The 15,719-nt window shown below is 44.8% G+C and overlaps 1 protein-coding gene across 1 annotated transcript in view; it reads right to left on the bottom strand.

The window, feature by feature from the left end:
• Nucleotides 1-15,713, bottom strand: part of SCAF8 (SR-related CTD associated factor 8) — a 92,231-nt gene extending 76,518 nt beyond the window's left edge. Inside the window, 1 exon segment of the mRNA XM_025213569.1 lies at nucleotides 15,611-15,713. Within this exon segment, the coding sequence (XP_025069354.1) occupies nucleotides 15,611-15,640 (30 nt within the window). The 5' untranslated portion in view covers nucleotides 15,641-15,713.
• Between the last annotated feature and the right edge of the window lie 6 nt (nucleotides 15,714-15,719).

The raw sequence follows: 15,719 nt of genomic DNA, 5'->3' as shown, positions 1-15,719 counted from the left end.
CACCCTTCAGGCTCGCTGCCCCCACCCTCACCCCCACACTCCAGGGCCACTTCCCCCACCCATACCTGGGAGGCCAGCAGGGACAGAGCCCAGTGTCCACCCCCCACCCCAATTCAGCCCTGACCCTATTCTCCTGCACCGCCCCTGTCGCTTTGGGCCCAACCCCAGCAGTTTGGGGTCACTCCCCTTGTTTCCCCCTCACTGCAGTAGTCCCAACCCCGGCCCCCCTCACACTGCCACTGCCACCTCCTCCATTCCCCCTATTCCCCATCCTGCCACAGGGCTGGGCCTGGCCCCCCACCCACTCCACTGCTGTTGCGGGGCCCGGACTGTCCCACCTATATCCTCCACTTTGGGGCCAGACCAGGCCTGGTGTGTCCCCCACCCCCACCGACCTCCCTGCCACCCTTTGGGGCTGGGCCCCTCCACCCCATTGGCCTGGGTCTGCTGCACTCCAACCCCCATGTTGGGAGGGAGCAGCGTGGGAGAGAGAAGGGGCGAGGCCAGCAGCAAGAAGGATGGTGCAGATCCTGCTACAGTAGAGCCCTCCCATTCCATATTCACTGCCTCCCCCTAGTGTCCTGACCCCACTCCCCCCAGCTGCTACCTCCAAGGAGCAAGGGAGGGTGGGCGAGGCTGGCCTCCCCCCATTCCATCTGCTCTGTTGCTGTTGTCTCCAGGGGGAGTGGCACTCCGGCCAAAAAACGTTGCCTACCCCTGGTCTATATGAACCCCAGGTTTTGGTCTGAATGTATTCTGTAATCTTATCTTAAGCAAGAGGGGCAGTGAGCTCCTTTTGTTAGGTTAGATATTAAAAACACGCCGCAGAGTGAAAGCATTTGGGAAAGGACACTTACATGCTTATTAGAACAGGGAGGCAATGGATATCTGGAATGTGCACCTAAAACTGGTATTAATATCAATCAGCCAGGGACAAGAAGCATCAGCCTCAAACACAGGTAAGTGCATTCCAAAGGGAAGGACCATGGTCAGGAAAAGCCCAGAACTCCAAGTAGAAAGAATGATCTACAGTATACTTCCTCCCAAAAGACTGGATAGAAAAATAAAGATATGGGGGGAGGGGAGGGGAGGGGAGGGGGGAAGAACGTAGCATTAAGATATTTAAGAGATGTCTGTTGGGGAGGTCACCTAGGAAACCCCTACACTGAATAGGCAGTTACTGATCTATTTTGATGAGTTGGCAGGACTGTTGGTGTTTGAAGTAAACTGGATAGCAGTACAACTAGGAGTGATCAAAGAGGACACCCACCCCTGACACAGACTGAGAGGGGATGCCAGAATGCTAACCTCCAGGAGCCTGCACTGCAGGGGATGCTAAAGCCACTGTATAGAGAGCCTCTGGTAAAATCATACACAGGCACATACCGCAACCATAGTATGGCAACCCTCTCCCCTCCTCCCCCAGGGACAGGCAGCAGCTGCCAAGGTCCTTGCATCTCTGGGTGAAGTAAGACTTGCTCTGAACATCCTGTCCCCAGCCCTACGCACCTAAATAGCTAGTTACACCTCTCCGCAAAAGCTAATTTCAAGGCAGAGGAACAAGGAGGAAGATTTTTTTCTATTTCTTTTACATTCCTTCTTTCAAACTCAACAATTACTTTTCTGCCATATAACCTGTTATAGAAGAAAGCTAAAGCTTACTGATGTTTTATATTCCTTACTGATTGCCTTTGGTGAGAATTATTGTAGGACTATTGACAATTACAGGTATTTCGTTACCTGTGGAAAGAGTAATCCATCATATTTTGAAAAACCAAGGGAAATGATCTCAAACTAGGAAAGTTCTCTTTCCTTAGCTCTTAAGAAGATCAGGCAGCAAGAACAGATGAGGCATCTATTCACCCCAGAAACCAAGGGCAAAAAAGAGTCTAGTCTGGAGTACTTAGCGCCCGGCCAGCACAAAAAGGCCTGTGCAGCTCCCATAACATTCAGAAATTCAGCAGTAGGAGAATGGCAATTTAATATTGCTACTCCTCCCCCACTGCCAAGTTTCTGACTACATAGAGCACATGGGATCAGGCCAATGTGTGGGCAGATCCAGAGGAATGGGGTTGGGCCAGCCACTGGTGCAATTTGCTGGAGCACAAGTGAAAAAAGAAACCTGGGGTAATGTCTACATTCACAGCTCAGTAAGGAGGAAGCACACAGTAAGTGGGGCATACCTACTCTACAGTGCACCCCAAAACAGGTACACCATAAATTGCTTGAAGTGGTGGTAGACCCACACAATGTCTCAAGGGTGCTAATAGTGTAACAGTTACTAAATGAGATGTTTTAGGTATAACAGACATACCATGATTCACTGTGACACTCTCCATCATGGTTCAGAGAGGTCCTGGCATACCCCCAACTATCTCAATTACACACTGCGATCCTGGAAAATGCAGCAACAACATTCTACTTGTACCTCCATACAAGACCCAGGAGTCCTAAAGTGAAAGGAACACAGGCCCACCCCCACCCAAGTGCAAGAATCAGAGAAAACAGAAGAATACCACCACATAAAAAGTGGACACCTACTTGGAGGAAGATAATAGTAGCTGAGGAGCTCTAAGTACCCTTGATTAGATAGGAATATCACATTTAAGATCTGACTAACAAGGAGTCTGGTTTCTAATGTGCACATTGTACCTGCCTTAAGTCTCTTGGCTGACATCTGTTGCCTGCTAAAAGTTTTAAGATTTTATAGAGTAGGATAAATGGGTATGAACATTTGTGGGGTTGGTTAGGAAAAAGATGAAAATATCAACTAATAGTTCAAAATGATGTCTAGTAGGTGCAAATACCAACTATAAAGCTGAATTTATTTAGTTATCAGATTTGTCAACTAGATTTAAAAGTTTCAATCTTTATTTCCTCATATTTCTGCTCATTAAGTAGCAGCTCTATTACATACCTGGCAATCAAACTAAGATAATATATTAGGCAGCTAAAGTTCTGGAGAAAGAGAATAATTAATTTCCTTTACACGAGATCAGCAATGGTTTGTTGGCATGGTATATAAGCTTTATCATTTTCAAAATTGTTTGCCCAATCAAACTATTCTATGGCTTTTCACTGTCCACAGATTCCTTGCTCTTTACTTCAACAAGACAAGAGATCTGTATGTTTGCTTTACTTCACTTCAAAGTTGTAAACAAAAGAATGCAATCAAGAGATGGGAATTTCATTTTCTGTCAGTTTAACTGTCTTATGAGAGCTATATAAATGCATATCAATACAACCAAGATATTTCAAACCAAAGCATTTTGAATGCACAGTTCTTCAATTTATGCTAAAATGTTTAACACTTAAAAAAGGAGGCAGAGAAGTGTGAAGTGAAATATGGAAGAGGAGTGCGGGATTAAAAAAAAAAAAAAAAAAAAATGAATAGAATTTTTTACTTGTTTTTTTTTGTTTTGTTTTTTGAGGTTTTTTTGGCAAAACAGCCAATAGGTGGTAACCTAAAAAGGAAACCCCTCCCCAACAACGATCTTAACTTTTTCAAAATGACATGGACTGAAAATATCTGAAGCTGGAAAAACTTATTTGGGAAATACTAAGTAAAATACATTACTTCATTACAAATTCCTGTTCAACTGCAGTAGTTTTAACTGCATTCAATCTTTCATTAAAAAAATAAACTTGTTTAATCATTATGTGCATTCATACAAAGAAACAGCCCATTATTTCATTAAAAGAAATTTAAGATAAACCCTTAAAGTACTGTTACTATGGAAGACAACTTAAGGCCAAACTCTGTATTTTATAAGTAAAAATGGAGACATCAACCGAAAATGCATGGAGTATACATTTTTAACGGTGAAAATCATACATACAGAAAAATGCTAAGGCTTCTTTTTACATAGCAACCAAAGCTCATGGAACTAATTCAATCTTCAGTTCAAGTCATTTGTGAAATGTCTCACAATTTAGAAGTTGTACTCAGTTGTGTAAGTTAGTGCTACCTCTCAGGTGTAACCTGCCTTTAAAATAACCAATAGTAAACAGCGGCAACACTTAAAAAAATAGCAAATGTACCTCCTCACGAAAGCAAGAAAAGGTGGATAATTGACAAAGAACAGACATCTGCAGAGGGAGAATTATGATGCAATACAAGGATACTGCAATTCTCTCCTTGTTCCTTCTCTTCCATGTTTAATTAGATCTTCTTGAAGAGCATTTTCATCTTTGATCAGTAGTGCCAGCAAGGAACAATTCAGTGTTTTCTTCTGAACACAAGAACTAATTCAACAACAAGCAGCTAAGGACCATATTAATCTTGCACCTGAACATTTTCAGCATTTAAGTGAAGTTGTAAAAACATGTCAGATTACAGGAGAACCTATTATAGCAGAAGAGTCAAACCACAGCATGCAGAAACATACAGGAAGAAAACAATGCTGAAGAAAGGAACACAAACAAGGCACAAAAATGATGTCACAACAACTACAAGAGCCACTTTTTTCAAAGCCAAGTCTGGCAAGATGCAAAATTGCGACAGTTTTTGTGAATATTGCTTGAGTTGGAAGGTATAGTGAACCATTACAAAAGCCTGGACAAGAGTGTCATTACAGATTAATAAGGAGCGAGTAGTACTCCACTGGAAAAACTGGACACTTCCAAAGGTTAAACCTTAGTATGGCAAGATGGCAACTTGCATCTAGTACAGAAAGTACAGGCTAGAAAAATGCACTGTAAGGTGGCTAGAAAACTAGTTGGATCACTGGGCTCAGAGAATAGTAGTCAATGACTCGCTGTCTAGTTGGCAGCCAGTATCCGGTGGAGTGCACTGGGATCAGTCCTGGGGCTGGTTTTGTTCAATATCTTCACTAATGATTTGGAAGATGGCACAGAGTGCACCATCAGCAAGTTTGTAGATGACAGCAAGCTGGGGGGAGTAGCAGATATGCTGATGGGTAGGGTTAGGATTTAGAGTGACCCAGACAAATTGGAGGATTGGGCCAAAAGGAATCTCATGAGGTTTAATAAGGACAAGTGCAAAGGACATAAAGCCCATGCACCAGTACAGGTTGGAGACTGACTGGCTAAAGCAAAAGCTCTGCAGAACAGGACCTGAGGGCTACAGTGGACAATAAGCTGAATAGGAGCCAGCAGTGTGCTCTTGTTGCAGAGAAGCCTAACTGCATACTGGGCTGCATTAGGAGTGTTGCCAGCCAATCAAGGAAAGTGATTATTCCCCTCTGTTTATCACTGGTGAAACCACATCTGGGGGACTGTGACCAGTTTTAGGCCTCCCACTACAGAAAGGATGTGGACAAATTGGAGAGAGTCCAGCAGAGGGTAGCGGAAATGGTTAGGGGGGCTGCAGCACATGGCTTACGAGGAAAGACTGAGGGAACTGGGCTTATTTAGTTCGGAGAACAGAAGAATGAGAGGGGACTTAATAGCAACTTTCAACTATCTGAAGGCAGTTCAAAAAAGGATGAAGCTAGACTGTTCTCAGTGGTGGCAAATGACAGAATTCCAGGATGCTTTGTGGCCCCCTGCCACACTGAAAGCCCCCTCCGCGCCCAATGTGGCAAGCTGCATGCTGGATGGCCCCACCCTCATGCTGTCAGAGCTGAGACAGCAACACCTCTGCTCCTCAGCCTGCTCTACCCTAGGGAGTCAAGGAGAACACCTTCCCACCCCACGCCGCTCCTTCCACCACTGCCACAGGTGGGAGGGAGAGAGCATTCCCAGGGTGAGGTGCCTATCCATGCAGCTAGGCATAGACGTACAGGGGAGCCCCTTAGCTTTAGAGGGCACTTGACCTGCCCCAGGATCCCCCAAGCCAAGGGCAATGCTCCCCACCTGCGGCGGTGGTGGTGCCAAGCTGCCTAGCTGTGCAGGGGAGGAGGAGTAATAGTCTCCTCAGGTCCCAAGCTGGGGGACCCTGGCCCAGGCCAGGGGAAGACACCAGAGGCACAGCACTCCCCCAGTACCATACCTCCATATTCAGATGAGCAGACACCCAGCCTGGGGAAATGCCCTCCCCCCCAATCTGTGGTAGCACCAAGGTGGATCCCGGGCCCAGAGAAGCACCCCACCACCCAGTTGTGCAGGTGTGGGACCAGCCCAGGGGAATCCTCCCCCACTTCCTCCTGTGGCAGCAGTGCCAGCTGTGTAGGAAAGGGGGTGGTATTCCCCTCAGCTCCCCAGGGCATGGCAACCCTAGGATGGGGGACTGCAGGCCAAGGAAAGCATCCCCCCCTGTCCCCCCCAGCATCAGGCTCCCCCCCATAAGGGGCCTGCACCAGGGTGGGGGCCCCTTCCCTCCCCTGCAGAGGGACATCAGAGGGTTGGGGGCATGTGCTGGACGCTTTGGCTGTGCTCAACAATGACAGACTGGGAGGCATGCTCAAGTACCACCACTCCCCACGGCCCACCTTCCAGCCTGGGCCATTGCAGGCCTCTCCCAAGTGAAAAATGACACTGAATTCAGTTAATTATTGGTTCAATCTACACAGTTTAGAGAAACCTGCTAAGATTGGATCAATTCCACCTTGTGCTTTTTGACTGCCTGTATTTAGCCTTTGGACAGCAAGAGTGAAACTGACCCAATTCTCATGCATTTCACCATACCTATGAGGAAGCTATGGACATCATGCCTTTCCTTCTAGAGGCACCTGGCAGTACACAAGCAAAACAGAGATATTTTGCTACTTCCACACCAGTCACCCCCAGGAGATTAAATCTGACTTCTCTCAGTGAAATGCATAAGCATTTCATTCTTCCAGATCAAAGCATTATGGACAGCAGCTTAAAAACGGGCCTCTCTCGTTACTAAAATGGAGGTAAAACTATGGACATGAGGGCTACTTGCAGATGTTTAAAAACAACAAAAACAAAACAAAACAAAAAATGCACTTGACTAGAAGCAGCAGCGCATTACTGTAGAGCCAGCTCTACAGCGTCTATACACACAGAGTACTCCAGCAGGGCTTTTTGGCACTTTTAGCTAAAGCTGATTCAATCAGCTATTAGATAAAAGCACCAAAACCCCCCCAGATCTATACAGATGTCAGGTGAGCCAGGTCTAGCTAATGCACTGCCTCTTTTGGGCATGTGATGGGCTCAGCATGGGAGCGGGCAGAATTTAAAGAAGAAAAGTGACCGGGGGGGGGGGGGGGGGGGGGGGGGGGTTTGTTGTTTTAAACACATCTGCAAGCAGCCCAGAGGTATAGCTTCATACAAAGGCAAGGAGGGGCAGAAATATAGGAAACCATGGAGTCCTAAGGGGGAGAGCATACGGAAATGACAATCACCCTTTTCAGTGCAGGGAGATTCGAAGAGAAGAAAAAATGAAATTCCTTGCCTTCCATGGCCAGGGAAGCACTCTCTGGATAGAGGACTTGTACAGACATTCAACAACTCTCTCATGAGAAAAATAACAAGTGTACAGATGTGCAGGCTTTTTCTCCCAGAATTCAAATGGTCACTCTGGTAGAACAACATGGGAACAACCAGCGTTAAAACCACCCCCAGGAGAATCTCTCTTAAGAGAACAAATGTCTGTACATGCTGTGGGGGCTTCTCTGAGAAGCAGCCATAGTCCTCCAGCACCCCTCTGCCCGCCCCTTCAAAAGGAAAAGAATGTGTCACTTGATAGACTCTACTGCTCTAGAAGAGAGCAGACACATCCACTTCACAATTCCCACATTGTGCTGCAAGAAAACACTGGCAGACCCAGGTTGCCCATGTCAGCCTGTCACCACTGCCTTATGCACTGTTGTCATCTGTTGGCAGGCAAACTAAAGGAGCCTTCAAAGAACATGGTGATGTTTGCACAACTTCTCCACCTCCCCCAAACTGCAGTGTCAGCACTGCAAGCTCTCTACTCCTCACGGATTTAGCATATGAATGTCTGTATATGAAGCTCTAGGTAAATTTCTCCTGCAAGTTTGTTTTCCTGGTAAAATTCTCCCAGATTATCTGAATGTGTGTATGCAGCCAGAATAATAGAAACATAGGGCTAGAAGGGATCCGAGGTCACTTAATCCAACCTCCTGTTCAAGGTATGATCACCAGGGATCTGGGTTTTCCATTTACCATGGAAAAAAAACAGAGAAAACACTGATTTCCCATTTTTAAAAATCAGAGAAAAATGCAGATTTTCCCTTTTAGATTTCCCCCTGTTGCAAAGAGCTCTGCAAGCTGGCTGAGTTCCAGCCTGCAAGAGTTATTTGCAAAAGGAGTGGGGAAACCCACAACCCTGCCCAAGGCAAATGGAGAAGGGGAAGGGTGGGGGCCTAACACTTTCGGGAGGCTGCTTCAGGCTCACTCTTCTTGCTGGAGATAAGTGGGGCATGGGGGTTGCAGGGAGGTATGCAGCCAGCCAGGCACTCCAGCTGGGATGGAATTTGGAGTCGCCCAACCCCCAACCCGAGTGCTTGGGGCGGTGGGGGGGGGCCTCCTAGGCGAGGGCAGTAGGGTGGGGAGCACAAGCCCACAGCGCACACCCCCCCTTCCCCCACAGACCTGGGGGGCACAGGTCTGCCCTGTCCCCCAAGAGTGCATGCTGCCACTGGGACCCAGCCACACCCGAGCCTGCAGCAGTGGGGGGAGCCGGCTCATGCTCCTGATGTAGCAGTCGCTGCCTTCTGTTGGGGGCAGGGGGCTGCGGACCTGGGCCACTGGCCCCATAGCCCTGGCAGCTGGGGGGCCCCCTCCAGCAGGGCTGGGGTGCAGGGGCACAAGCAGGACTGGAGGACATTTCATTTTAACCACGGATTTTGGGATTTTTATCAGAGAATTTGCAACGTATCAGAGAATTTGTGATTTATCATGGAAAACCAGGTTTCCCGATGATCACCCCCATCTAAATCATGCTAGACAAGTGTCTGCCCAACATGCTCTTAAAATGTAAGCAAATCTAGCCATGGCAGTCTAAGAGTGAGCTCTCCAGTAAGGCCTGCTGCCAATATCTTAACAAATAATTGCTTTCTGTATCCCACCATTTCATAAAAACTACCTTCTCAGGAACCTACAAAAGCTATAGCATTTCTCACTGTTCCAGGACACTGCTGCCTCCCCTTCCTTCCATATTTTGCAAAAGTGCGCTAGTTAGAGAACGATACAAGTCCTAATATTTAATTTACTATCACTTGGCTTCCATTTGTGAAAAAGCTCCTTGAGTGATTTAAGCTATACCACTATACTGAAATGCAGGTCTAGGTTTACTTTTTCACTTATAAAAAAAAAATCAATGAAAAGCAAAAATAAATTCATTAGTTCTGAGCTTGACCTTTGGAAGTAGTCAATTTAAGCAGAGGAAACATTCCAGCCCAAAAAGACACAAAAGGATGGAAAAACGCACCTTCTAAAAAAACACAGAGAGAAAACAACAGGCACTCATTCCCAGGCAATCTTGTATAGTTTTGACTTAACATTCAACATGCCCAAAGTGAAATCTTGACTAATTTTAAGAAACTAAGGATTTCCTTTTCTTCCTTCTTATGCAGGGGTACTCCCCCCCAGGCTAGCAGGCTAGGTCCAGCCCACAAAAAACAAAAACAAACCAAAACAAAAAACAAAACACCCCCGACAAAAAAAAACCCAGCCCAGCTGCCATCTGGTCCACAAGGCTCCCCATGGGTCCACAAATGTGGCAGTGTGGGAGCTGTGGCTATACCCACACTGCCAAATTTCTGGACCTGTGGGCTAGATGGTGTGGCCTTGTGCACTAGACTGAGCAGGCAGGACTCATGGAAGCAGCATGGGCCCAGTTCAGCCCTGCTCCACTCAGCCAGTCCACAGGGACAAAAAATTGAGCACCATCTCTCTTGTAGGCTAAAATAATAATAATAATAATAATAATAATAATAATAATAATAATAATAATAAATTAAAAATCAGAAGTTTAATGGACTTTATCCCTTTCACAATGGCTCAAAACAGTAAAAATGCAACCATAAGACTGAGTTGCACAATACAGTACTCTACAATAATGCCTCTCTAAACCATACTTCAGGTAAAATTAAACCTGTATTTCAACACTGATAGTGAGCCTTCATAAAATGTTTGTTACATTACCAACAAAATAAGTTATAATTTTCAGGTTTTTTTCTTTTTATGTTCCATCCCATTCCCTCTACAAGAAACACCCCACATCTGGGCATCCACAGTTTTTGTCACTGCTAGCCGTTAGGCAATTTCAGACTACAGCTTGCTAAATGGCAAAGGCTGAGGGGTTGTAGGTTAAAATTAAGCACATTTATTATGGACTGGCAGAGTCCAGTAATTTTTAATGATTTCCCCCAAAACAAACACTCAAGCTTTTGGGCTGTCCCCCAGGTAAGAAGTGGGGCTCTACTCAAGGGCAGTAAAGTTTTTAAAAAGGCTGTGGAAAGGGGTCAGACAGCAACATCTCTATATGTACAACTTAAGAAAGGAGATGTTTGTAAGCACACTTAGTTATAGAACACAGTGGGGTTTCATCCTCTTCAGAACTTCGCAGATATAGGCAAGAAGTCTAAATTAACAAAAGTTAAAAGACGTGAATAGCTTATAATTGTCATGAAAGGTTCACAAATATCTCCACAAAAAATTAACTTTGATGTTTAACCTAATATAAATAAGCTGGAAAAAATGGCTATTTTTCATTAATTATGAATCTGACAGTAATTTGCCCTATACATTTTCACAGTTTTCCCCATGTACAAAAAGTTAGACTCCAATTCTGCAGAAGTTTATTCACCACCTTAGTATTAACTTAATGGTACTAATAATTTGACAAAAAAACTAAATGAATAAATTGTAAGTTAAGACTGAGATTATTTATCCCTCCTTGTTTGTTTTATGTTGCACACACAGAGACATATATAAACAAATAAGGAAACAAAAACCCAGGGGCATATTATTACACAAATAGGGCCAGAGAAACTTAAGTGCAACAACCCCTGAAATTACTTTTCACTACTTGTTATGAAACTGTATTACAAATTAATCAATCTACTTCAGAGCTCAACAAATTTGTATTTATAAAGTCAGCTTCTAACTGGACTGCCCCCCTTTGCTGTTGGGACTGCATTTCTACATCTCAAGTCTTGACTAACGAGATACTTTTGCAGGTTTGTAGTTGGGTTTGAGTGTTGTTGTAACCATGATGGTCCAGAAAACATTTAAAAAACCAAAAAGGAGGTTTTTGGCAATACAGCCATACAGTTGGAAGAGACATTACACAAGGTTATGGGCACGAAGACAAAGGGCACTTTGTGCCTAAAAGTTTGCCAACTATACAGCTGGTCCAATAGAACATGAAAACCAAAAACAATCCAGAAAAAAAAGCCTTGCTCTTTACAGCCTTAAAATTCCAATGCATACTTCAAAAAAAGATGTTTTTCCCCAACCAATGCTTGTCTGACTTTAAGGTTTGCATGTGCCAGGAAAACCTCATGAACAACCAAGACCTGCAAAAGAGCATTTCTTTAAGTCAGGGGAGGGCAATTATTTTGGCTGGAGGGCCCACCACTTCATGAATTTTGAAGTTGTTGTCCAGGGCTGCAAACACAAAATTCTTTAAGGTGGTACTGTTTTAGCAAATTATAGATAAAAACAAATTGTATACTAAAAAAAAGAATCAAACATGTTATAATATTAATTTTATTTTAGAAAATTGTCCTAATTTATGGGGCTTGAGTAGTGTGTATAGCTGTGACTGCGTAACAGCTCAAAATAAAAAGTCTTAGTCTTGTATACCATGTGCAGTGGGGGTGCATGTGTGGGGTGGGGGGCTACCTACCTATATGCTAGGTCCTGGGAAGTAGTGGCACAAAAAAAAGCTCACCTGGGCAGTTCATATGCAGTCCTGCCCCACCCAGCACTCCACGAGGGGCCGAAAACTGCCTGCTCCTGCTCAGGGCAACCTGTCAGCACTCCTGCCCACACCCGATCAGTGCACACATCATTTCCGCAGGGTTGCTCCTAGTGCAGCTGTAGCTCCCTAAGTGCTGCTCAGCTCCCCACACCTTCAGGGGCTCCTTCTCCTCCAGCCCTTGCTGTACCACTCCCATGGACTGGGGCAGAAGCTGGTCAGTTCCCTGCCCCTCCCTACCCCAACCTGTGGCAGCAGATGCCAGAGGAGGAGGAGCCCCTAGGAGAGAAACAGAGCCAAGCAATACCTAGACAGCTGCAGGTGCTCAAGCTGGTTGTGCTGGGGCTGACAAGAGCACAGTATGGGCTAATCTGGGCAGCAGCAAGCAGAGCTCAGCCCCACGTGGAGTGCTATGAGCTGGTTCCAATCAATTGGCCGGCGCTTGCCCAGGGGCCGTAGCCAAATCAGTTGGCAGGCCAAATCTGGCCCGTGGGCTATATTTTGCCTACCCTTGCTTTAAGCAGTCACAATTAGTGTTAATAAAGTCAACTAGGGAAATATAAATTCCGCAAGTAGGGTGAAAAAATTTAAATCATCAGCCGTGCAACTTATTTTTTCCACTTACACAAGTTAATTCGTCTGTCAAGTAAAATGAATTATTTTATCATAGCGTGATAAAACAACACTTTGTAGATAGTTTGGTAAATTTTCAAGATTTTAAATATACATACATTTTGTTATATTAAGACCGAACATATAGAGTTAAATACTCAAGATTTTTTTTAAAGCCCAATCTATCAATCAATCAATCATCCACCTGTAGTACTCACCAATGGGATCAGTACCACCAACCATAACACCATATTTTACAATAGTAGACATTACTTCTCTGGTAAACATTTACATAGAAAAAGCCGTTGGCCTTGAAATGAAATTTTCTCCTGTAAGCAAACTCCAGTGTTACCCAATACTAGATGCATGCAATACATGACCTTGTGTGGTATATATACTGACCTCCTATTAAATTTAAAATTGTTTAATTAACTGGCCAAAAAGCTGCTTTTAAATTTTGGCTTCAATTTAGAACTTGACTTCTCCTTCGAAGGAGATAATTTATACAAATAAGAAGTGTCAGAACAGTAGCCCCAAGTTTTTTAATTTATTTGGAAAGTTGGCATCTGGACTTAACCAGCAAAGCTACATAAACTGCTGTGAAATTATGAACTGAACTCAAAATGCACGTGAGAAATATTTGATATTTTCTACATAACTCAGCCTACTGTATTTGCTGCCAAATTTAAAATTCACCTCTTGAATTAATTTGCCCAAAAGGTAAATTACTAGAAAGTTACTATAACCATAAAAAATTATGCTTTTGTCTACAACTGAGTCATAAATATTTAGATTACTGGGTACAGTGATGCCTGAGTTACAGAATGTAACAGTTTATTAGTCCTCATAAATAGGTCTGCAAAAGCAATTATGAAGATCACTTTTAGCCACAGGACAGTAAGCTGGGGCAAATCCTGCACTTCTGTTTGCATGTGGTGCGTTTTTTTGGGAGGGGGCAGAGGGAATGGGCACTGGACAGGAAGGAAAGCAGGAAAAAAAGCTATGAAAGTTTGGCCCATGACTGCCTAATGTTGAAGGCACCAAAACCCAATACAAGTTTTAAAGTATTCTGAAATCAGATCTTTAATAGATTTTTTAAAAAATACCCTATCACTGCTGCACAATATTCAAATATAAAAGCAGAGATTAATGCAGAGCAGAAAAAAAGTCTGAGTAATAATCTCACAATAACAAAGTTTACTCATAAAAGGGAAATCAGTTTATATTTTTTTTAGGATGAAAGAGGGGTAAGAAAGCCTCCCCAATTCTACTTTGCCAGGAGAGTTCTCAATTTAATTTTTTTGCAACTACAGGGAGAACTGATGGAGACACAAAACGTCCACATTTGAGTATTTATTAAGCTGGCAAAACTAAGAGCTTGTGTTTTTCAATAAGAAACTAAAGGATTTTACTTCTACATGTGAAGTTGCATTTGAGATTCTAAACCAATGTTTGGATGTAGCTCTGTTCTTGTGACAACTCTCTTCTTCACCTCTCAAAATATAAGCAGTCTGACAAAAATAAAATATCAAATTTGAGAGCCAACTTCTAGTGAGATTTCCCTCCAATGGCTGAACTGAGGGGAAAACCACCATTTACAGTTCAGATTACTTAAACAGAAACATAGAAGTCAGATGCAGCTATTCAAGTGCTTCTATTTCAGCTGGTCTAATAAAAAAATATCACATCTACCGAAAGATCTATTCATTTACTATATTTAAGAGGTACAGTATAGTTTATCTTCTAGTTCTGGTTGGTATCATTAATAATGTTAGGCATTTTACTCAAAGCCAAACCTAACGGTTATTTTGTGAGGTAACTGGATACTTTTTGGAGTAAATAAAGCGATACCTTACTCATGTGCAGGGCAGGAGGGGGGTGGAAATAAGGGACATGGCACCCCCCCCCCCTTTTCTGAAGAACTGGAGAAGACAGTCTATATTTTATAGACATTAGGGCTGAAAGGGGCCTCAGAAGATCATCAGGTCCAGCCCCTGCCCGAGAGGCAGGAAGTCAGCAGGGGTCAAATGATCCCAGCAAGACAGGCAACCAAGTGTTTTCTGAAAGTATCCAGAGTAGGCGTTTGCTTGTATGAAACTTAAATCTAGTGCTGTATATCTGCATATGCAAATACAGGTATGAGAAATAGTAATATTCAAAAACTAAACTACCTTTCCTGCTTTTCATGTAGGTTACCTTTTAAATATGAACAAAATCACATTTCCCAGTTGGCCTCATGGCAGGAAAATCAAGTTTCCTTTCTCACTGGCAATGTAACTTCTTAACTGAACTGTTTACTCCTGCCATAGAGAAGAGTAAATTTAAAGAAACCCACACCAGGAAACCATACTTTAACCAGCACTGTTCAATGCTATCCTGACCAAAAAAAGGAGAGAGAGGAGCAGCTTCAGCATCTTGACTGGTAGGTGCAGATATACAGGCCTTCCTACCACCTCCAAGGTTGGCACATTGACACCGTGAACAGGCGGAAAACCTGCCTTTTGGTTTGGAGGCACTGGGAACGGTCCCTTTCCACAGCAGGAAGGCCCTGCAGACCTTTACACACTTTCCCCACTCAAAAAATAAAGCAATGTTCACATGTGCACTGGGGCATGCGGATGTGCTTTGGGAGGAGAGGCCAAGACGGCTGTGGCAGCAGGAAAGGGAGAGGGGACGACAACACAGGACTGAAAAACCCACCAATTCCCCCCCCACCCCTGCTCACCTCAGACACCCATCCCCCCCCAAAGTGCAGGACGCATTCCCCCCCTCCCACAGAAAACAAGGCCTACCCAAGAGGAAGGAGAAACATCCCTAACACACCCCTCCCCAGCCAAGCCAGGCCAGGCCAGGCCGACTCCTCCATTCAGGGGACGACAACACAGGACTGAAAAACCCACCAATTCCCCCCCCACCCCTGCTCACCTCAGACACCCATCCCCCCCCAAAGTGCAGGACGCATTCCCCCCCTCCCACAGAAAACAAGGCCTACCCAAGAGGAAGGAGAAACATCCCTAACACACCCCTCCCCAGCCAAGCCAGGCCAGGCCAGGCCGACTCCTCCATTCATCACCCCAGTCCTGCAGGAGCAGGACGAGGACATGGGGCGGGAAGCCTCCCCCACCCGCAAGGAGATGGGGGCGCCCCCCCGCCCCGTCCCGCCCAGGCCCCGGCGCCCACCTCGCTGTTGAAGGCTTTCACGGCCTCCATGTTGCGGCGGGGGCGTCTCTCGTGCACTGATGGCGGCGGCGCTGGGCCCGGTGGGCGGGGCGGGAGGCACTCAGCGGCC

Source organism: Alligator sinensis, unplaced genomic scaffold (genome assembly GCF_000455745.1).
Source record: "Alligator sinensis unplaced genomic scaffold, ASM45574v1 scaffold1093_1, whole genome shotgun sequence".
NCBI lineage: Eukaryota > Metazoa > Chordata > Crocodylia > Alligatoridae > Alligator > Alligator sinensis.
The sequence above is the reverse complement of the archived record's forward strand: the minus strand, read 5'-3'. Positions and strand labels throughout refer to the sequence as shown.